Source organism: Theropithecus gelada, chromosome 10 (genome assembly GCF_003255815.1).
Source record: "Theropithecus gelada isolate Dixy chromosome 10, Tgel_1.0, whole genome shotgun sequence".
Classification (NCBI taxonomy): domain Eukaryota; kingdom Metazoa; phylum Chordata; class Mammalia; order Primates; family Cercopithecidae; genus Theropithecus; species Theropithecus gelada.
Window position 1 is genome coordinate 8,818,298 of NC_037678.1, and position 22,552 is coordinate 8,840,849.

The following is a 22,552-nucleotide window of genomic DNA, read 5'->3' on the forward strand; positions in this document are numbered from 1 at the left end:
TGATCCACCCACCTCAGCCTCCCAAAGTGCTGGGATTATAGGCGTAAGCCATCACACCTGGCTAACTGATTTCTTTGACTACACTGAAGAAAGCAGATTAAATATACCATATCCACTCAATGCTTACCTCAGATAGAAGCAAACGCCTTCAGTACAAAGTAAGCTGATAGAACCAAACACCTTCAGTACTAAGTAATGTATACAATTTAAAATAAAATAAAACCACCAAACCGAGACATAGAGAACATATTTCCTTGATAAATTCATCAAGGAAATCTGTATTATAATCAGGAAGTCACAGAAAATGGACCATGGGATGATTATGCCAGAAAGATGGCACTTCACTGCATGGAGGTAACATTTGGGAGACAGAAAGGGGAAAGAAGAAAGCTGTAAAGAACACTAGAGCAGGATCAGTGGACCCAGGCCTTAGCTCTGACTCTGCCACCAACTCGGTGACCTCAGGAAAGTTCCTTTTCCTCCCTGGACTTCAAGCTCTCATTTGTTCAAAGAAGGGTTGACCCAGCTCTGACATCTGAGGATTCTGAGACCTCAAGAACCCATAGCTATTTACCGACCTCTTTGTGGCACTCATCCAGCAGGCAACGGGTGGTCTGCTCCAGCTTCAGCTGCGTTGTGAGCTGAATAATGACTGAACAGACACAATAGTATTACTAATCAGGAGGCACCCCCAACCCAGACTCCACCTTCCGTGGCCCTTCTACTCAGTCAGTGCAGGTAGTAATTTGCATGGGCTAATTGGAATTATTCTTTTCTATTTCTTCCATTTAATTATGTGTGCACAGGCTGGGCACGGTGGCTCACACCTGTAATCCCAGCACTTTGGGAGGCTGAGGCAGCTGCATCACCTGAGATCAGGAGTTCGAGACCAGCCTGACCAACATGGAGAAATCCTGTCTCTACTAGAAATACGAAATTAGCCGGGCATGGAGGCGCATGCCTGTAATCCCAGCTACTCAGGAGGCTGAGGCAGGAGAATTGCTTGAATCCGGGAGGTGGAGGCTGCAGTGGGCTGAGATTGTGCCATTGCACTCCAGCATGGGCAACAAGAGAAAACTCCGTCTCAAAAAAAAAAAAAAAAAAAAAAAAACTGTGTGCACATCCAAACTAAAGGAGTTCTGGTTTCTTTGTTTTTTGTTTTTTTCTTTTGATTTTGTTTTTGTTTTGTTTAGAGACAGGGTCATCCGGGCTAAAGTGCAGTGGTGTGATCATAGCTCACTGCAGCCTTCAACTCTTGGGCTCAAGCAATCCTCCCACTCAGCCTCTTGAGTAGCTGGGACTACAGGTATATGCCACCACGCCTGGCTAATTTTTTCATTTTTTTTTTAAGAGACAGAGTCTTGCTATGCTTTCCAGGGTAATCTCACATGCTTGGGCTTCAGCAATCCTCCTGCCTGTCTCCCAAAGTGCTGGGATTATAGGTGTGAGTCACCATGCCTGGCCTTCTTTGTTTTGTATCAGTAGTTCTCAACTCAGGCTGCACATTAGACTCACCTAGGAAGCTTTAAAAAAATACTAATGCCCGACCGGGCACGGTGGTTCACACCTGTAATCCCAGCACTTTGAAAGGCCCCATCTCTACTAAAAATACAAAAAAATTAGCCAGGTATGGTGGCGGGCGCCTGTAGTGGCAGCTACTCCGGAGGCTGAGGCAAGAGAATGGTGTAACCCGGGAGGCGGAGCTTGTAGTGAGCCGAGATCGCGCCACTGCACTCCAGCTTGGGTGACACAGCAAGACTCCGTCTCAAAAAAAAAAAAAAAATTAATGCCCAAGTCCCACCCCAGGCCAACTGAATGTCTAAGGGAAAAGCCCAAAATATTGTTTAATGTGAATATATATATATATTGCTCCACATAAATATATTTCTATTTAAATATACTTAAATATATTTAAATATGTTTTATACTTTAAAATAGTTTTCTAAATATAAAATTCTAGTGTATTTCTAAAGTTCTCCAGGTAAGTCTATTGTGAAGCCAGGTTTGAAAACTCCTTTTTTTTTTTTTTGAGACGGAGTCTCGCTCTGTCGCCCAAGCTGGAGTGCAGCAGTGGCCGGATCTCAGCTCACTGCAAGCTCCGCCTCCCGGGTTTACACCATTCTCCTGCCTCAGCCTCCCGAGTAGCTGGGACTACAGGTGCCCGCCACCTCGCCTGGCTAGTTTTTTTGTTTTTTGTTTTTGAGATGGAGTCTTGCTCTGTCTCCCAGGCTGGAGTGCAGTGGCGCGATCTTGGCTCACTGCAAGCTCCGCCCCCGGGTTCACGTCATTCTCCTGCCTCAGCCTCCCGAGTAGCTGGGACTACAGACACCTGCCACTGCGCCCGGCTAATTTTTTGTATTTTTTAGTAGAGACGGGGTTTCACCATGTTAGCCAGGATGGTCACAATCTTCTGACCTCGTGATCCGCCCGCCTCGGCCTCCCAAAGTGCTGGGATTACAGGCTTGAGCCACCACTCCTGGCCTTTTTTTTTTTTTTTTTTTTTTTTTTTGAGACGAGTCTCGGTCTGTCGCCCAGGCTGGAGTGCAGTGGCGAGACCTCAGCTCACTGCAAACTCCGCCTCCTGGGTTCACGCCATTCTCCTGCCTCAGCCTCCCGAGTAGCTGGGACTACAGGCACCCGCCACCACGCCCAGCTAATTTTTTGTATTTTTTAGTAGAGACGGGGTTTCACCGTGTTCGCCAGGATGGTCTCGATATCCTGACCTCGTGATCTGCCCGTCTCGGCCTCCCAAAGTGCTGGGATTACAGGCTTGAGCCACCGCGCCCGGCCAACAAATTCATTTTTATGTCCTCTTCTCCCTTTCCACCTTTCAGCATAGACTTAACTCCCTTAAGACCCAGACATCTGTTGGGACCTGACCCCTAGTCATTGGCTACCAGTGTGTCAGACAATCTGGACTTTCCAGTGATGCCACTGAGATGGCACCTGTCAAAAGAGCAGTGGCTCCATTTTTAGATTGTGGATCTTCAGATAAATTCTGCCATTTTCATTTCACTTCCTGAAAGCCAGGGTTGGCTTGTGAAAAGTTGTTAAACAACATGTTAAATGTGAAATGTCAACCCTCACTCTAAACTTTCCCTGTTCAAAGCATCAGATGAAGACTTCATTGGGTTTTATAGTGGCTTTCTGATTTTTGGTAGTCCATTGAAGAAGGGAGTTTGAAAGTTGTTGTATACTGTTAATGACTGTCTGCCCATGTCCTGCCTGAAATACCATGACTGTTTATGGAAAGTATCTTTAATAAAGCTGGATACAGTTTGGCTTGGGGGAAAAAAAAAGATTCAGACCTTTCAGGAATGAAGGTGTGAGACACCCTACCAGGTAAAAACCCTGACCAGTTGAGACCCTGGTTGAGGGCAAAGGATACATAGAACAAACCCATTAAGAAGGAAATGATAAATATCAACTATATCCTTGTGACCAGTTATGAAAATGAAGATTGTAATATGTTTCTGTATATTAACTATTTTCTTCTCTCTCCTTTTTTCCTTACTGTTTGAACAAGTTTTGGTGGAGGTTAGCTTTAAAAGTTAGTCTTTAGGTAACAGAATATTCATATAGGACTATGATTGAATTTAAAAATAAATTATCAGCCCCCTTATGTTGTGGACAAATTGACAATGGCTTAGTCTGTATGAAGTATATGAATGAAGGGCAGTTACATCTTGTTAGGTAAAAACCAAGTTGTTTTTGTTCTATGGGAGTTCAAATATGTGGAGAAGGGTATCTGGACACCAAGTAGCCAAAGGAATGGACCAAACCAGTTATTACACTATTGTCTTTGAGCTCCAAAACCCACCCTCTACTTTGCCTTAGAATACTAAGACTAGACTCTGCAGATCACATTTTTGCTTTGCTAGCTGAACTCCATTAAGTTCTGCCAATAATGAGCACTAGAAAGAGATGGTGAGGCTGTAGGAAGAAGGGAGTTGCCCTTCCTCTTAATTTCCTATGGGTTTCCTGTCTGTTTCCCATTCATATAAGTCTTCCCATTCATATAAGTATCTCCTTAACCCTTTTTTTTTTTTTTTTTTTAAGAGACAATCTTGCTATGTTGCCCATGTTGGACTTGAACTCCTAAGCTCAAGTGATCCTCTCAACTCAATCTCCTGAGTAGCCAGGACTACAGACCTACACAATTAAGGTGCCTGGCACCTTAGCACTTCTTTATCCTGGCAGTGGCAGTGCCACTCTATGACAGCAGCTGAATCCAGCCTGCAGTTTTTCCAGAACCAGCTTTATTGCATCTCTCCTCCTCCAGAGACAACAGTATTATCTAGTCAGTGCCACTCAGAGGTCTGAGTTTCATTAAGTAGGCCCTTCCTCAAAACTTCTAAGTTTTAACCATTTCAGCCTCTTTCCTTTGTTTCCCCAGCCCCAGTGGGGGAGTTGTTTTCTATAATTGCTATCTCCATGAAAATTTGGTGGTTCTCTTTTTCTTCAGTTACCTACTTAACCAACATTATTTTTTCAATTGAAATGGGGTCTCACTGTATCACCCCAGGCTGGAGTGCAGTGGTGCAATCTCAGCTCAATGCAACCTCCACCTCCCGGGTTCAAGTGATTCTCCTGCCTCAGCCTCCCAAGTAGCTGGGATTACAGGTGCCCACCACCATGCCTGGCCTTTTTTTTTTTTTTTTTTTTTTTTTTAAATTTTTGGTAGAGATGGGGTTTCACCATGTTGGCCAGGCTGGTCTCGAACTCCTGCCTTCCAGTGATCCACTGGCCTAAGCTTCCCGAAGTGCTGGGATTACGGGCATGAGCCACTGCACCCAGCCTACTTAACCATTCTTTAAAGATTTTCTATTCAAATAATTGGTGTAGCTTCTATTTCCTGACTGGATCCTAACTAGTACAATTCCCACTCTCTCTGCAAGAATCCTCGCTTACCAGGGCTCTTACCTTCTTTCTCTACAAACCCTTTATAGGTAAACCCATGCACTTCGACAATTTTTTTTTTTTTTTTTTTTTTTTTTTTTTTTTAGAGAAGGGGGTCTCACTTTGTCATCCAGGCTAGAGTGCAGTGGGCCAATCATAGCTCACTGTCACCTCAAACTCCTGGACTCAAGGGATCCTCCCACCTCAGCCTCTCAAGTAGCTGGGACTACAGGCCTGTGGTAACACGCTCTGTCCACTTCAACAGTTTTTTTTTTTTTTTTTTTTTTTTTTTTGAGACGGAGTCTCGCTCTGTCGCCCAGGCTGGAGTGCAGTGGCCGGATCTCAGCTCACTGCAAGCTCCGCCTCCTGGGTTCACGCCATTCTCCTGCCTCAGCCTCCCGAGTAGCTGGGACCACAGGCGCCCACCACCTCGCCCGGCTAATTTTTTGTATTTTTTAGTAGAGACGGGGTTTCACCGTGTTAGCCAGCATGGTCTCGATCTCCTGACCTCGTGATCCGCCCATCTCGGCCTCCCAAAGTGCTGGGATTACAGGCTTGAGCCACCGCGCCCGGCCCACTTCAACAGTTTTAACCACCCCCTGTGTGCATACAACTTTCAACGAACCAATATGAGATGTAATAAAAAAGAGTTTTGTATGTGCCTTCGTAACATCACTCATCAACTCTAGTTATTTACCTGTCAGTCAATCTCTTCTCCAGATTGTAAGCTCCTAGAAGACAGGGACCATGTCTTATCTATCTATGTATCTGTAGTGCCTGATCCAGTATCTAGCACAGAGTAGATACCCAAGGAAAAAATGTAAGGCCAGGAATGGTGACTCACGCCTATAATCCCAGCAATTTGGGAGGCCAAGGCGGGAGGACAGTTTGAGAATAGCCGTTTGAGATCAGCCTGGTCAATATGGTAAGTCCCCGTCTCAACGAAAATAAATTTTTTTAGCCAGTCATGGTAGTGCACACCTGTAGTCCCAGCTACTTGGGAGGCTGAGGCGGGAAGATTGCTTGAACTCAGGAGTTCAAGACTGCAGTCAGCTATGATTGTACCACTGCACTCCAGCCTGGGCGACAGAATGAGGCCCTGTCTCAACAGAAAAAAAAAAAAAAGATAGAAAAAGAAAAAGAGAGAAAGAAAGAAAGAAATATTGGGCCGGGTGCAGTGGCTCACACCTGTAATCCCAGCACTTGAGGCTGAGGCAGGCAGATCACCTGAGTCTGGGAGCTCGAGACCAGCCTGGCCAGCATGATGAAACTCTGTCTCTACTCAAAATACAAAAATTAGCTGGGCGTGGTGGCAGATGCCTGTAATCCCAGCTACTTGGGAAGCTGAGACAGGAGAATTGCTTGAACCTGCGAGGCAGAGGTTGCAGTGAGCTGAGATCACATCCCTGCACTCCAGCCTGGGCAACAGAGCAAGACTCCATCTAAAAAAAAAAAAAAAAAGTAAAAAACAAATATTGAGGCTGGGCGCTGTGGCTCACACCTGTAATCCCAGCACTTTGGGAGGCCGAGGCAGGCAGATCACGAGGTCAGGAGATTGAGACCATCCTGGCTAACACAGTGAAACCCTGTCTCTACTTAAAAAAAAAAACAAAAAATTAGCTGGGCATGGTGGCAGGGGCTGTAGTCCTAGCTACTTGGGAGGCTGAGGCAGGAGAATGGCGTGAACCCGGGAGGCGGAGTTTGCAGTGAGCCGAGATCAGGCCACTGCACTCCAGCCTGGGCGACAGAGACTCTGTCTCAGAAAAAAAAGAAAAAACAACAACAACAAAGAAACAAATGTTGAATTAGTGATTGAAAACTAATGGAGTTCCTCTTAATTTCACCAAGGTCTCAGGTAACCAGAGCTGCAATTCAGACTAATACTTTCATCTTCAAGTGCTAGATACAATGGTTTCAACTTACCTTCAATACAGAGGTCTGTCACACTCCCATCTTCCACGCTGTGTAACAGTCCTTGGAGCAGAGGGAGGTAAGAAAGGGGTGGTTAGGCAGGGCACGGTGGCACATACCTGTATCCCAGCAATTTGGGAGGCCAAGGTGGCAGATTACCTGAGGTCAGGAGTTCAACAAAAGCCTGACCAATATGGCGAAACCCCGTTTCTACTAAAAATACAAAAATTAGCCAGGAGTAGTGGCCTGTGCCTATAGTCCCAGCTACTCGGGAGGCTGAGGTAGGAGAATTGCTTGAACCCAGGAGGCAGAGATTCCAGTGAACTGAGCCTGGGCAACAGAGCGAGACTGTCTCAAAAAAAAAAAAAAAAGGAGTGGTTAACAGTTCTCTTCAAAGAGAAATAGACCCATGCAGGCACACTGTAATTTGTAAGTCTAAAAGCAGCTATAAACAATGTTCCAACTAAATTCTACTCTCAGCACCAAACACTTTGACTTTCAATGACCTGCCCAGGCTTTAAAAAGATAATTGGCCAGGCTGGACTTTAGAGTCCTATACTGGACTCTTTGAAGATTTTTTTTTGAGATGGAGTCTTGCTCTGTCGCCCAGATGAGTGCAGTGGCACGAACTAGTCTCACTGCAACCTCCGCCTCCAGGGTTCAAGCAATTCTCATGCCTCAGCCTCCTGAGTAGCTGGGACTACAGCCACATGCCACCACATGGAGCTAATTTTTGTATTTTTAGTAGAGACAGGGGTTTTACCATGTTGACCAGGCTGGTCTCTAACTCCTGACCTCAAGTGATCTACCCGCCTCAGCCTCCCAAAGTGTTGGGACTACAGGCATGAGCCACCATGCCTGGCCAACATTTCCCATTTTCATCTTCTTACTTTTACTAACTTCTTGGCTCTAGTAAAGTCAGTTACTGTAAAATGCATCTTGGATCTTAGAAAAGGGGCCATTTCCACATCATTATGACAAAACAATTTGCTAATAAAGTTTTACAATACAAAAAATCTAAATCATCTAGGATCATTTTTCCAAGACCTCCAAAAGCAGATATACATACTATACATTCAAAACTCGTATCAAATTTCCCTCCTAATCTTACCAAAAAGCATGCTTATGAAGCGGATGCAGACTCTCTGATCCTGAGACACCAGTTGCGTGACCAGGGAGGTGTGCCTCACGAGGGCATCTTGGAAGCAAGACAACATGTGCTTCTTGCGCAACAACTTGAAGCAAATGAAGAAAAATATTCAATAGTAACCAAATCTTGGCTATTCTGAATCCAACAACCATAATTTCCAAATACAATTACAGGATGATACTGGAGAGATCATTTAAACTATGGCGAGACCCATACTCCTTCAAGGGAGGTTGGAAAAGGGTATCATTTACACAGAGGAATCCATGTGTTCATACAGAAGATTATACATGAGCTAAGGTTCCTAATGCCCTACATTTACATAGCAATTTATTTTTCACAAATCACTTTCGTCCACCAGCTCATTTAAGCCTAACATGTTGGTGAAGAAAGCAAAAATAGGCCAGGCGCAGTGGCTCACGCCTGTAATCCCAGCACTTTGGAAGGCCAAGAAAGGTGGATCACGAGGTCAGGAGATCGAGACCATCCTGGCTAACACAGTGAAACCCCATCTCTACTGAAAATACAAAAAAAATTAGCCGGTGTGGTGGCGGGCGCTTGTAGTCCCAGCTACTCAGGAGACTGAGTCAGGAGAATGGCGTGAACCCGGGAGGCGGAGCTTGCAGTAAGCCGAGACTGCGCCACCACACTCCAGTCTGTGCGACAGAGCAAGACTCCATCTCAAAAAAAAAAAAAAAAAAAAAAAAGCAAGCAAGCAAAAATAGAGGCTGGATGCAGTGATTCACACCTGTAATCTCAGCACCTTAGGAGGCCAAGGTAGGCGGATCACGAGGTCAAAAGTTCGAGACCAGCCCGGCGAACATGGTGAAACCCCATCTCAACTAAAAATAAAAAAATTACCCGGGCATGGTGGCAGGTGCCTGTAATCCCAGGGAGGCGGAGGTTGCAGTGAGCCGAGATAGCGCCATTGCACTCCAGCCTGGAGGACAAGAGTGAGACTTCGTCTCAAAAAAAAGGAAAGAAAAGTGTGGCTTTTCTTTTTTTTTTTTTTTTTTTGAGGCAGAGTTTTGCTCTTTTTGCCCAGGCTGGAGTGCAATGGCGTGATCTCGGCTCACCGCAACCTCCACCTCCCGGGTTCAAGCGATTCTCCTGCCTCAGCCTCCCGAGTAGCTGGGATTACAGGCATGTGAAGTGTGGCTTTTCAAAGGCCGGGCATGGTGGCTTAGGCCTGTAATCCCAACATTTTGGGAGGCCGAGGTGGGCGGATCACCTAAGGTTGGGAGTTCAAAACCAGCCTGACCAACATGGAGAAACCTGATCTCTACTAAAAGTACAAAATTAGCCGGGCGTGGTGGCGTATGCCTATACTCCCAACTAATTGGGAGGCTGAGGCAGGAGAATCGCTTGAATCCAGGAGGGGAGGTTGTGGTGAGCAAAGATCGCGCACCACTGTACTCCAGCCTGGACAACAAGAGCAAAACTCCATCTAAAAAAAAAAAGAAAGAAAGAAAGAGAAAGAAAAGTGTGTTCAAGCCAGGTGCGGTGGCTCACACCTGTAATCCCAGCACTTTGGGAGGCCAAGGTGGGTGGCTCACCTGAGGTCAGGCATTCAAGACCAGCCTGGCCAACATGGTGAAACCTCTTCTCTACTAAAAATACAAAAATTAGCTGTGCGTGGTGGCAGGCGCCTATAATCCCAGCTACTCAGGAGGCTGAGGCAGAAGAATCGCTTGAACCCGGGAGGCGGAGGTTGCAGTGATCCAAGATTGCGCCATTGCACTCCAGCCTGGGCAACAAGAGTGAAACTCCATCTCAAAAGAAAAGTGTGCTCAATAAAAGGTAGAAGTTGCCTCTCTTATTGCTTCTCATCTGTGCTACTGTAAGGCTCCTGTTTTTCCTTCACCAATTCATCCTACATAATAGATTAAGGTAGTGATCTATGAGCTACTCAAAAAATCCTAATAACTCCCCTTCATCTGACAGATTATGTTCAAGCTCCTTAGCTGGGTTTCAAACTCTTCAAATAACTGTCCTCAACCTGTCTCTCCAATCTCATCTCTTTCAATTTCCCTTCAAACACTCTGATTATCCCCAAAACCCATCCTTATAATACCTACCTCCTGGGATAATCAGCCTCCCACTTCCTCTGGTCCAAATCTCACCCATCTTCTTAAACCTAATTTGAATGCTTCCTCCTGTAAGAACTCTTTCCTAATTCCTCTCCTTACCCTGAACAGCACTTGACCACAAACATGTTCATTCTTCTAAGTTCCAAATAACATGTTATCTTATTTTCTCCCCGCTGCACTGTCTTACTCATCTCTGATTTACTGTCCAAGAAAAGCAGCCTCAGAATTTCCATCCTTAATGAAAATTCAGAGGTTATTAGCTAGTTTCCGAGTTCCCAGAGCACAGTGTGGGGATTCCTAAGGGTGCCTAAAACACTTTCCAGGGGTCCACAATAACAAAAATATTTTCATATAATATTAAAATGTTCTTAGTCTTCCTCATTTTTTTTCCATGTTGGCCAGGCTGCTCTTGACTCCTGGCCTCGTGATCCAACCACCTCGGCCTCCCAAAGTGCTAGGATTACAGGTGTGAGTCACTGGACCTGGCCCAGTCTTTCTCATTCTTATTCTCCCACAAGTGTACAGTGGAGTTTTTGAGACTACATGACATGACATCACAACAGACTGAATTCAGAAATAGATAAAAATCCAGCTGTTTGGCTGGGTGTGGTGGCTCACATCAGTAATCCCAGCACTTTGGGAGGTCGAGGCAGGCAGATCACCTGAGGTTGCGAGTTCAAGACCAATCTGACCAACGTGGACAAACCCAATCTCTACTAAAAATACAAAATTAGCCAGGTGTGGTGGCGCATGCCTGTAATCCCAGCTACTTGGGAGGCTGAGGCATGAGAATCGCTTGAACCTGGGAGGCAGAAGTTGCAGTGAGGCAAGATCGCACCATTGCACTCCAGCCTGGGCAACAAGAGTGAAACTCCATCTCAAAAAAATAAGTAAGTAAATAAATATATCCAGCTGTGTTTAAGAGAGACAGGGTCTTGCTCTTGTCCAAGAAGGTATGCCGTGACTTGATCATCGCTCAATGCAGTCTTGAACTCCTGGGCTCCAGTGATCCTTCCACCTCTGCCTCCCAAAGCAGTGGGATTACAGGCCTGAGCCACTGTGCCTGGCCAACCTGTCTTCAATTAAAGCAACTTGCAAAAATGTAAAACAAAGCCACTCCTGTCACTATCTTTCTTGTTTTGAGAAAATACAGTTTTTTACTTTTTTAAAAATTACTAATGCCACAGGACCGTACACTTAAAAAGATCTAAAAACAAACTGTATGTTATCTATATTTTGCCACGATAAAAAATTACTTATGGGCCAGGCACAGTGGCTCATACCTGTAATCCCAGCACTTTGGGAGGCCAAGGCGAGGGGATCACTGCTTGAGTCCAGGAGTTTTCAGATCAGCCTGGGCAACATAGTGAGACCCAGTCTCAAAAAACAATAAAAAGTTACCTGGACATGGTGGTGCACACCTGTAGTCTCAGCTACTTATAAGGCCGAGGTAGGAGGATCGCTTGAGCCCAGGACATCAAGGCTGCAGTGAGCTATGATCACACCACTGCACTCCAGCCTGGGCAACAGGGCAAAACCCTGTCTCGGAAAAAAAAAAAAAAAACCCACAAAATTTGTTAATATATAATGAATGCGCTATTCCTTCTAAATAAATAAAACTTTAAATTTTGTTTTTATGTCTAATACAGTAAATATCAATGGACAGACCAAGTGTGGTGGCTCACGCCTGTAATCCCAGCAGTTTGGGAGGCTTAGGTGGGCAGATCACAAGGTCAGGAGTTCAAAACCAACCTGGCCAACATGGTGAAACCCCATCTCTACTAAAAATACAAAACCTAGCTGGGCATGGAGGCACATGCCTGTAATCCCAGCTACTCAGGAGGCTGGAGCAAGAGAATTGCTTGAACCTGGGAGGTGGAGGTTGCAGTGAGGGGAGATCACACCACTGCACTCCAACCTGGGTGACAGAGTGAGACTCCATCTCAAAAAAAAAAAAAAAAAAAGTCTAAAAAAAAAAAAATCACTGGATATAACCCACATAAACAAAAGCTCTTTGGGGTCAACAGTTTGTAAAGGTGTGAAGGTATCCTGAGATAAAATTATCAAAATCAGCCAGGCACAGTGGCTCATGCCTGTAATCCCAGCACTTTGGGAGGCCGAGGCGGGTGGATAACCTGAGGTCGGGAGTTCAAGACCAGCCTAAGATGGGGAAACCCTTTATCTACTAAAAATACAAAATTAGCCAGGTGTAGTAACGCATGCCTGTAATCCCAGTACTTGGGAGGCTGAGGCAGGAGAATCGCTTGAACCCGGGAGGCCGAGGTTGCAGTGAGCAGAGATGGCGCCACTGCACTCCAGCCTGGGCTATAGAGTGAAACTCCATCTCAAGACAAACAAACAAAACAACTTCATTGCAAACACGGGTAGCGTTCACCCCACTTCTGCCCGGCTGTAACCTGTCACTCCTGTCCCCTCGGAGCCCAGACGGCCCCTCCTCCGATTCACACCCCGACAGCTGAAGAGAATGAGGAGCAGCCGTCGCGCGCGCGCCTGGCCCGCAGGTGAGCGGGGGCCGAAATGGCGGGAGCCTGAGCTAAGGCCGAATCCCCAGGAAATGGAGGCAGGGGCAGCAAAGGGAAGGAGCCAGAAGGCAGAAGGTGGGAAGGCGTGTCCCTGAGGCTGGGTGAGGTTCTGGGGGATCCGGATTCCCGCCCTTTCAGGCGCAGAGCCGGGTGGGCGGGGCTCCCCCGGGGCCAGCAGACCCGCCTGGGGCTAAGGCGCCCGCGAAGCCACTGCGGCTGGGTCCCGGATGGGCTGACTGAGAGGAGAGTGAACACAGCGCGGGGGCTCGGTTTCGCGTCGGGTTCACCAGAGCGGGTCTGGCGAGGGCCCGGCGGCGTTTGCTGAGGGAAATGCCCAAACCCAGGTCTCCCGAAGGAAAGGCTCCATCCGCACCGACACGCCGGGCTCCGGCAGCAGCTCCAGCGCGCAGGCCAGACACAGGCGGGGGGTCACGGGCAGCAGCCAGCGCGGGTCGTGCCGGTAATGGACCCTCTGGAAGAGCAGCGCCGCGTCTTCCTCCCTCCTGGGCCCGGGAGTGCCCACCGTCGCCGCCTCCCTCACTGCCATCTCCTCGCCTGCGCTCAACTGAGGCGGCACTTTTTCCCGCGCAGACTGCACGCATGCGCACTTGGAGGACAGACCTGCGTCGGTGTGGAGTGCGCCTGCACGGACCCAGGGCGCTGCAGTGTCAGGCAAGCAGCTCCTGAGGGCGAGTGGTGGACACAAGGGCTCTGGATCGTGTCTAAGCCAAAAGCAGTTTGTGCTTAGAACCCTGCAGGAATGCCTTTACCACACCCAAAGTTGAAAAGCAATTATAAAGTAGGGGACATTTGTCTTGAAAAAGGAAGGAAAGGAAGCTATTTCTACTATTTTTTATTTATTTATTTATTTATTTATTTATTTATTTATTTTTGAGACGGAGTCACGCTCTTTCGCCCAGGCTGGAGTGCAGTGGCCGGATCTCAGCTCACTGCACGCTCTGCCTTCCGGGTTTACGCCATTCTCCTGCCTCAGCCTCCCGAGTAGCTTGGGACTACAGGCACCCGCCACCGGGCCTGGCTAGTTTTTTGTATTTTTTTTTTTTTTAGTAGAGACGGGGTTTCACCATGTTAGCCAGGATGGTCTCGATCTCCTGACCTCGGGATCCACCCGTCTCAGCCTCCCAAAGTGCTGGGATTACAGGCTTGAGCCACCGCGCCCGGCCTATTTCTACTATTTTTTAAAAGTGAAGGCCCGGCGCGGTGGCTCACGCCTGTAATCCCAGCACTTTAGGAAGCCGGGTCGGGCAGATCACGAGGTCAGGAGCTCAAGACCATGTCTCCCAACATGGTGAAACCCCATCTATACTAAAATACAAAAAATTAGCTGGGTGTGGTGGCATGGGCCTGTAATCCCTGCTACTTGGGAGGCTGAGGCGGAGAATTGCTTGAACCTGGGAGGCAGAGGTTTCAGTGAGCTGAGATTGCGCCACTGCACTCCAGCCTGGGCCACAGAGGAAGACTCCAGCAAAAAAAAAAAAAAAAAAGGGAAAATAAGTGATCTCAAGGATTTGTATCTAAAAGCAATTAGAGGCTGAGTATGATGGCTCATGCCTGTAATCACAGCACTTTGGGAGGCCAAGGTGGGCAGATCACCTAAGGTCAGGAGTTTGAGACCAGCCTGGTCAACAAGGCAGAACCCCTGTCTCTACTAAAAATAGAAAATTTAGCCGGTGGTGGGCATCTGTAATCCCAGCTACTCAGGAGGCTGAGGCAGGAGAATCACTTAAACCTGGGAGGTGGAGGTTGCAGTGAGCCTAGATCACTCCAGCCTGGGTGACAGAGGAAGACTCCATCTCAAATAAATCAGAAGCTTGAGACCAAAAAATAAAAATAGAAGTAAAAAAAAAAATAGAGAGAGAAAGAAGTTCGAGATCAGCCTGGGCAACATGGCAAAACCCCCCTCTACTAAAAATAGCCGGGCGTGGTGGCTCATGACTATAATCCCAGCTACTTGGGAGGCTGAGGCAGGAGAATCGCTTGAATCCGGGTGGTGAAGGTTACAGTGAGCCAAGATCAAGCCACTGCACTCCAGCTTGGGCCACAGAGGGAGACTCCATCTCAAAAAAAAAAAAAGTGTCCCATGCAGAGGACCACCCCTCCCCATAAGCAGCTGAAGCTTTTGGAGTATCCTGCCTCAATCAGGATTAGCCTGGGGACAGGGCAGGACAGAACCTCAGTGGACTCTACTGTGAGGAGCTGGGAGGGGAGGTGTTTCGGAGATAACCCTGGGTTGATCCACATTCCCTAAACCTTCACAACCAGAGTGGAAGTGGCTTCTACCCCACCCACAAAGTATCCGAAACCCCAAAAGGGGGCGCTTGGAAAATGTGCCAGAGAAATCAGAACACCACAGGACCCAAATGACCAATTTATTAGAGGTTTTGCGGGGACCAGGACACTCTCAAAGCTTTTCTGATGTGTCCTGAGGACTCTGGGCCTGAGTCTGCTTTTTAAAGCCATGCTGGAAGAGAAAAAAACTCAGATGCTTCATAATACTAAACTTTTTGGAGGCTGGTGTATTCTGTGGAGCCCCATTTGGGTTCCCAGGTGCTCCCTGGCCCTGGGGACTCTCTGTCTTAGGAAGGGTGGCCCCAGTACAGCAGTGACCTCGCGGCTGAAGATCCCTCTGTGAAGCAGTGTGGTCTCCGATGCTGTCCTCCCCTGCACGTGGATCATCTACTTTGGGAAGCAGAGTAGAATCAGGTTCCCTCAGGCTCAGGTTAGGGGCCAAGTGCTGGCACTTGGTGAGCTGTGGGGACCAGGACATCTTGTTCAGAAGGGTCAGGCTCAGCTTTGCCACCGCAGAGTGGAGCCTCCCTTTGAAGCTGACAGGTTCTGCACAATGGTAGGAAGGCTGCTGCCCAGCCCCTCTGCACCCTGTAGATTCCAGGCTTCCTCTTCTCCTGTATGTGGGCTGCTGGCATTTGAGTCTGGGGGGCTTGGGGGGCTTAGAGGGCTCCCAGGATATACATTCCTTCTTCCAGTGGGCGAGGTCTGCCCTGGAGGATGAGGTCCTCATTCTACTGGGAGCCCTTTCTGCCACCTGGGAGACCCTTGACCTGATCATTTTCCTGCCCCTGCTGTTCTCATTGGGAGGCTCTTCCACCCTTTGTAGGCCACACCAGCTCCTGGAGTCCGCTGCCGGCCTGGGGATCCTGGGATCCTGGAGCTTGGTCCTAGCAGGTGCTTCCTGGATCTCCTGTAGTTCTCTGGCGCCCCCGGGTGGCCTGACTCTCATGGCCCTTTCAGGCTGGATGGAAATGCCCATGGGCTCTGATCTGTGCAGTCTGTTGCTCTCCAGAGCTCTGGCTTGTGTAGGAAGTTTTGAGCTTTTTCTGTCTGGGCGCAGAACCCTCTGGAACCTCTCTGGGGACTTAAGGCCTGGTGAGGAGCCCTGGGCCTCACAATACCTTTCCTGCTGCGCTTGGAGCTGCTGGCCTGTGTTCAGTCCAGGGAGCCTCGCCCCAGCAAGGGTCAATGAGCAAGATCCTAAGAAGTTAAACAGGAAATAGGACTCCAGGATCCGCCGGGGAAGACCCCACTTCAGGTGTGCAATCCTCCTCCGCATGAGGGACTCCAGGAGCAGTCGTTTGCTCTTCTTGAGGCCTGTCCCCTTGGGCAGGATAGTGAGGGCAGTGGGAGCACCCTCCAGAGCGATGGCAGGTTCCGGGGCTGGGCCACACGGGAGACAGGGGCAAGCAGAGGGCATGCCCAAGGGAGCAGTCAGAGACAGAGGGTTTTGGGGCTGCCGAGTCAGGCTGGGGGCCTTCTCTGGATCCACCCCTTTGTCCCTTTGTCGTCTTCTCCAGGTTTCAGGTTGGGCCTGCTGGGAGGCTGGACTGATTCCCACTCTATGATCCCTGGCAGGGGTTGTGCCTTGGCTGGCCAGATGCTCTCCCTCCCCATCCACCAGCAGGAAGACTTCACCCCTGTGGGGGAAAGGATTTGTCTCAGGACAGGGGGCAGAGATGAAACCATTCACAGCCACTGCCTGTTCCTGTTCCAGAGTCCCAAGTCCATAGCCAGTGAAGGCTGGAGGCCATGGTAGGCTGTGCTTCCTGCCTGTGGGCCTCTCATTCCCAGAACAGTCGACTTGGAGACTGTCTCTCACAGCATCCTCTCCTCTGACCAGATCCTTATTTCCTCCCCTTGGTGCTTGAGGCTCTCCAACATCCTCATCTGTGCACTTTCTCTGGCTTCCTATATCCTGGAGTTCTGCAACGTCCTCAACTCCACCCTCATTCTTATTTCTTTGCCCTTGTACCTGGATCTCTTTATCAATTTCACCTCTTAACTGTCCCTGGTCATCTCCTGCAGGAGCCTGGGTCTCTGTACCATCATCACTTGTGGTCCCTCTCAGGTTTCTCTTCCCCTGTATTTGAATTTCTTCATCATTCCCACCTCCACCCTGTTCCTGGTTCTTCCGCTCTGATAAACTGGTCTTTCCATTACCTTTACTTTTTAACAGTCTCTGGTTCTTTGCTCTAAGCCTCCAGTTTTTTCCCCTAAGCATCCAGATCATTCTACCATCCTTGTTTCCAATCTCTCTCTGGTTTCTCTTCTCTGATGCTTGATTTTCTGCAACATTCTTTCCAGTCAGCTCCCAGTTCCTCCTCCCTGGTGAATGACTCCCTCCAATTTCACCATCTAACTGGTCCTCGTTCTCTCTCTTAGATCTCTGAGTCTTTACACCATCCTCACCTCCAGGTTCTCTCTGGTTTCTCTCCACTGGAGCCTGAATTTCTGTTCCATTCTCACTTCCCATCTGCTGCTGGCTCTTCCACTCTGATAAAAGGATCTTTCTACCAATATCACTTCTAAACTGACTCTGGGTTTCTTTCCCAGGTGCCCAAGTCTTTACACCATCCTCACCTCCAACTTCTCTCAGGTTTCTCTTCCCTTGTATCTGAATTTCTGTCCCATTCTCACCTCCAATCTGCTCATCTTTCTTCCATTCTGCTGAATGCGTTTCTCCATCAATTTGACTTGTTAATTTGCCCCAGTTCCCTGACTCACATGTCTGGGTATGTGCACCATCTTTGCCTCTAATATGTTCCTGATTCTTCGCCTTTGGTATGTGAATGTTTCCACTAAATTCATTTCCTAACTTACCCTGATTTTTTCCCCCAAGTTCCTGGGTCTTTTTATCATCCTCATCTTTAACCTCTCTCCTACCTAGTGACTGAATGTATGTACCATCCTCTTCTCTAAGTGGCTCATTTCTCTGAGTCTCCACATCAGTTCCACCTTTTAATTGTTCCTCGATCTCAGCCTTGGGTGCCAGGATATTTGTGCCAACCTCATCTCCATCCTTTCTCTGGTCTCTCTTCTCTGATGCCTGACTTTCTGCTCTATGTTCACCTCCAATCCAGTTCTGATTCTCCCAACATAGTATCTCAAATTCTCTATCAATTTCACTTGCTACTTGTCTCTGGTTTCCCCACCATAGTGCCTGGATTATCACCCAATCCTTCTCTCTTATCTCCCTGAGCTGCTTCTTGGTAGCTATCTGGGTTTCCTTAGCATCTTCACCTATTCTCAGGCCCTTATTTCCCCACCACACTTGAATTTCATGACTTAATTGTTTCTGGTTCTCTCCCCCAGATACTTGGGTCTTCTTAGCTTTCTTACTTCCACCTTGATCATGCTTCTCCCACTTTGGTGTCTGGATCTCTGTAACATTCCCATTTCCAATACATTCCTGTTTTCCCCAATCCAAGGCCTGGGTCTCTACACTATTCTCTTTTTTTACTTCTCCCACGTTCTTCTTCCCACATGACTGGGTTTGTGCAGCATTCTGACCTCCAACTCGGTCCTTGTTTCTCCCCTCTTCTGTCTGAATTTCCACATTAGCCTCACCTTTCATCTGATCTTGTTTCTCCCACTGTGGTGTCTGGGTCTCCTCACCATTCTCATCTCCAGTCTGGCCTTGCTTCCCCAATCCTTGAGCCTGGATCTCTTCCCCATCCTCCCCTCCGGCCTGTTTCTTGTCCTTCCTCTCAAATGTCTGGGTCTCCACAGCATCCTCACTTCCATTCTTATCCTGGTTCTCCCACTCAGGTGTTTGGGTCTCTGCATCCATTTTACATCTTAACTGTTCTTGGTTCTCTCCCATATGTGCCTGGGTTTCGGGGGGATTCTTACCTCCAGCCTCCCTCTGGTTTCTATTCCCTAGTTCCTGAATGTTGGTTCTACTCTCAACTCCCATCTGGTCCTGGTTGTCCCACCCTGGTGTCAAGATCTCGCCATCAGTTTCACTTATTACTAGTCTCTGGTTTGCACACTCCAACACTTTAGTCTCTGCATCACCCTCCATTCCAAAGTCTACTGGGAACTGCTCCCCAGATGCCTGGATTTCTGAAGCATCCTCCCGTCTGCTCCCTGTCTGGTTCATCCACCTTGCAGCCTGGGTCTGTCTACTGTCCTCTCTGCCTGCTGTCTGGTTTTTACCCCCTGATTCCCAGGCCTCTGGTGGACAGTCCCAAGACTTCCAAGTGCACATTCTCAGTGTTTGGTGGGAAGGATCAGACAGGAGCTCTCTGGGACAGAACTGCAGCCTCTGAGCTGAAAGTAAGTTTGGAAGAGAGGTGGTTAAGGTCATCGAGTTGGGGTGAGACCTCATGCTGATGACAGACTCCAGTGACACCAACCTTTCCTGTGAGTGAAGCAACAGCTGCTCCATCTCTTGACACATATCTAAGGCAGGGCGAGTCTGACCATCACGGAGACACCAAGGCACCTGCCACGCTTTCCAGGAACTATCCTGAGGCAGTAGACAGGTGTTTGAAATGGAAGTGGTACAAAAGATGGGCTGAGAGTAGGTGTGGACACCTGAAGGTGGGCTTGGACATGGGTGCTGTAGAGAGAGCAGGTTCTGGGCCCATGATTCCTGGAGGCTCCTCCGGTATCCCCATCTCTGCCTTTGTGCCCATTGTTGAGAACCTAGGCCCCTGGACTTTCCAGGACTGAAGAATTCAGGAGTCAGCTCGAAGACAGTTTCGCACCTCATGGAGGGCACTGCCCGTTTCTGCAGTGGCACCTGTAGGTGAGAACAGAGAAGCAAAATCCTTGAACACATAATAATTTGCATAATCCACACAGACAGAATAGTCAGGGAAGGCTTCTTGGAGGAAGTGACATTTGACTGGAGACCTGAATGAAGTAAAGGGTAAACCAAGTGACATCTGAAGAAAGAGCGTTGTAGGCAGAGGAGACATTAACTACAAAGGCTTGAGGATGGAACAAAATTACGTGTACAGGAACAGCAAAGAAGACCGTGTGGCCAGAATGGAACCAATAACGAGGAGAGCACTGGGAGATAAGATTGGAGACAAACACAGGACAGATTACGCTGGTCCTTAGAGTCATCATTAGGAATGTGAATTTTATTATGAGTTTGACGAATAATATAAGTACAGGAGCCACTGCAGGGTTTTGAGCAGCTAAGTGCTACGTTCTGTTTCCAAAAGTTTGTTCTGATGGCAGGGCATGGTGACTCATGTCTGTAATCCCAGCACTTTGGGAGGCCAAGATGGGTGGATCACTTGAGGTCAGGAGTTCCAGACCAGCCTAGCCAACATGGCGAAACCCCATCTCTACTAAAAATACAAAAATTAGCCGACCATTGTGGTGCATGCCTGTAATCCCAGCTACTCAGGAGGCTGAGGTACAAGAATTGCTTGAACCCGAGAGGTGGAAGTTGCAGTGAGCCAAGATCACGCCACTGCAGTCCAGCCTGGGTGACAGAGCGAGACTCCATCTGAAAAAAAAAACAAATCCACAGAGTCGGCCAGGCGTGGTGGCTCACACCTGTAATCCCAACACTTTGGGAGGCGAAGGTGGGTGGATCACTTGAGGTCAGGAGTCTGAGACCAGCCGGGCCAACATGGTGAAACCCTGTGTCTACTAAAAATACAACTATTAGCTGTGCGTGGTGGCACGTGCCTGTAATCCCAGCTACTAGGGAGGTTGAGGCAGGAGAATCGCTTGAACCTGGGAGGTAGAGGTTGCTGTGAGCCAAGATTGCACCACTGGACTTTAGCCTGGGCCACAGAGCAAGACTCCATCTCAAAAAAAAAAAGAAAGAAAGAAATCTGCAGAGGTGGCCGGGAGCAGTGGCTCATTCCTATAATCCCAGCACTTTCGGAGGCCAAGGCAGGCGGATCACATGAGGATGGGAGTTTGAGACCAGCCTGACTAACATGGAGAAACCTCATCTCTACTGAAAATACAAAATTAGCTGGGTGTGGTGGTGCATGCCTGTAATCCCAGCTACTCAGGAGGCTGAGGCAGGAGAATTGCTTGAACTTGGGAGGCGGAGGTTGAGGTAGGCCGAGATTGCACCATTGCACTCCAGCCTGGGCAACAAGAGCAAAACTCCATCTCAAAAAAAAAAAAAAAAGAAGAAGAAAAGGAAATCCGCAGAGTTGTGACTGCAAACTTCTGGGCTGCTGGTAATTATTTGTTTCTTAATCTGCATGCTACAAACTGATGTATTCAATTTGTGAAAATTTACGATCTACATACTTGTAATTTGTGTGTGTGTATTATCCTTGGGCCAATTTTTTTTTTTTTTTTTTTTTTTTTTGAGACGGAGTCTCGCTCTGTCACCCAGGCTGGAGTGCAGTGGCCGGATCTCAGCTCACTGCAAGCTCCACCTCCCGGGTTCACGCCATTCTCCAGCCTCAGCCTCCCGAGTAGCTGGGACTACAGGCGCCTGCCACCTCGCCCGGCTAAGTTTTTGTATTTTTAGTAGAGACGGGGTTTCACTGTGTTAGCCAGGATGGTCTCGATCTCCTGACCTCGTGATCCGCCCGTCTCGGCCTCCCAAAGTGCTGGGATTACAGGCTTGAGCCACCGCGCCCGGCCTTTTTTTTTTTTTTAAAGAGAGAAAAAAGAGGCCAGGCGCAGTGGCTCATGCCTGTAATCCCAGCACTTTGGGAGGCTGAGGCGGGCAGATCACGAGGTCAGGAGCTTGAGACCAGCTTGGCCAACATAGTTAAACCCTGTCTCTACTAAAAATACAACAACAACAACAACAAAATTAGCTGGGTGTGGTGGCAGGTGCCTGTAATCCTAGGTACTCAGGAGGCTGAGGCAGGAGAATCACTTGAACCAGGGAGGCAGAGGTTGCAGCGAACCAAGATCACACCACTGCACACCAGCCCAGGCAACAGTGTGAGACTCTGTCTCAGAAAAAAAAAAAGAGAGAGAGAGAAAGGAGAAGTCCATTCTGGTGACTGTATGGAGGATAGGCTGTTGTTGCATAAGAGAAGCAGTAAGAACCGGGCAGAAGGCTGTTGCTATGGTCCAAGTGAGACATGATGGTGTCTCTGCCCAGGAAGGTGTGGTGTGGTTGGGAGAAGTGATCAGATTTGAGATACAATTTGCAAGTATAGCCCCTGAGACTTGCAGATGGATTGAATGTGTGGAGTGAGGGAAAGAGAGGAGCTCAGGGTGACTCCTGGGTTTGGGGCTTGGCCAATGCTCTCCCCGAGCAGCCTGAGTTTCCCTGTGATTCATTTCTGGTACACCAGCCATAAAACAAGGTCCTTGTAACAAGTGACAGAGACAATCATGGTGCTGAGGGAAGGAGGGTGAAAGTGTATGGGGCCCACTCACCTTGATGACATTCCTTGTGCTGAAGCGGGTCCTGGTGACCTGGTGCCAATAGTGCCGGACCTGCCAGACCAGAAAGAGGCAGAGGACAAGCAGATTGCCACAGCACTGAGGGTCCCTGCAGCTGTGATCCTGGGAAAGCAGGCCCTGCACTGGCTCCCACTCAGGGCCATGGAATGGCCCCACCACGGCACAGGCACCCAACAGTGACAACAACATGGCAAAGTTTAGACCAGGCAGATGGTGTTGGGAGCTAGGGGGCAGACCTGGCACATCTGATGCAGCCAGCTGCAGTAGGATAGCTGCCACATCATAGCACCCCT

At 48.4% G+C, this 22,552-nt stretch overlaps 2 protein-coding genes across 2 annotated transcripts in view; both read right to left on the minus strand.

Moving 5' to 3' along the window:
* The window catches only part of MEI1 (meiotic double-stranded break formation protein 1), a 93,391-nt gene extending 80,220 nt beyond the window's left edge, over nt 1-13,171 (minus strand). The window contains exons 1-4 of the mRNA XM_025399227.1: nt 12,964-13,171; nt 7,922-8,045; nt 6,823-6,873; nt 579-652 (exon numbers count right to left, since the gene is read on the minus strand). Of these exons, the coding sequence (XP_025255012.1) occupies nt 579-652; nt 6,823-6,873; nt 7,922-8,045; nt 12,964-13,137 (423 nt within the window). The 5' untranslated portion in view covers nt 13,138-13,171. The remainder of the gene's footprint in view (nt 1-578; nt 653-6,822; nt 6,874-7,921; nt 8,046-12,963) is intronic.
* Nucleotides 13,172-14,966: 1,795 nt separating this feature from the next.
* C10H22orf46 (chromosome 10 C22orf46 homolog) lies at nt 14,967-22,526 on the minus strand. The gene is made up of 2 exons (XM_025400032.1): nt 22,233-22,526; nt 14,967-19,650 (listed from the first exon to the last, which is right to left on the minus strand). Exons 1-2 carry the CDS (start codon nt 22,446-22,448, stop codon nt 15,013-15,015), a joined length of 4,854 nt encoding a protein of 1,617 aa, XP_025255817.1. The 5' UTR covers nt 22,449-22,526; the 3' UTR covers nt 14,967-15,012.
* Nucleotides 22,527-22,552: the final 26 nt, after the last annotated feature.

Excerpts from the sequence above, each read along its gene's own strand:
- C10H22orf46 (XM_025400032.1), bottom strand. The coding sequence starts at position 22,448 with ATGTTGTTGTCACTGTTGGGTGCCTGTGCCGTGGTGGGGCCATTCCAT. Across the intron at positions 19,651-22,232 it reads GCACAAGGAATGTCATCAAG|GTGCCACTGCAGAAACGGGC; the intron begins GTGAGTGGGCCC and ends TCTCACCTACAG.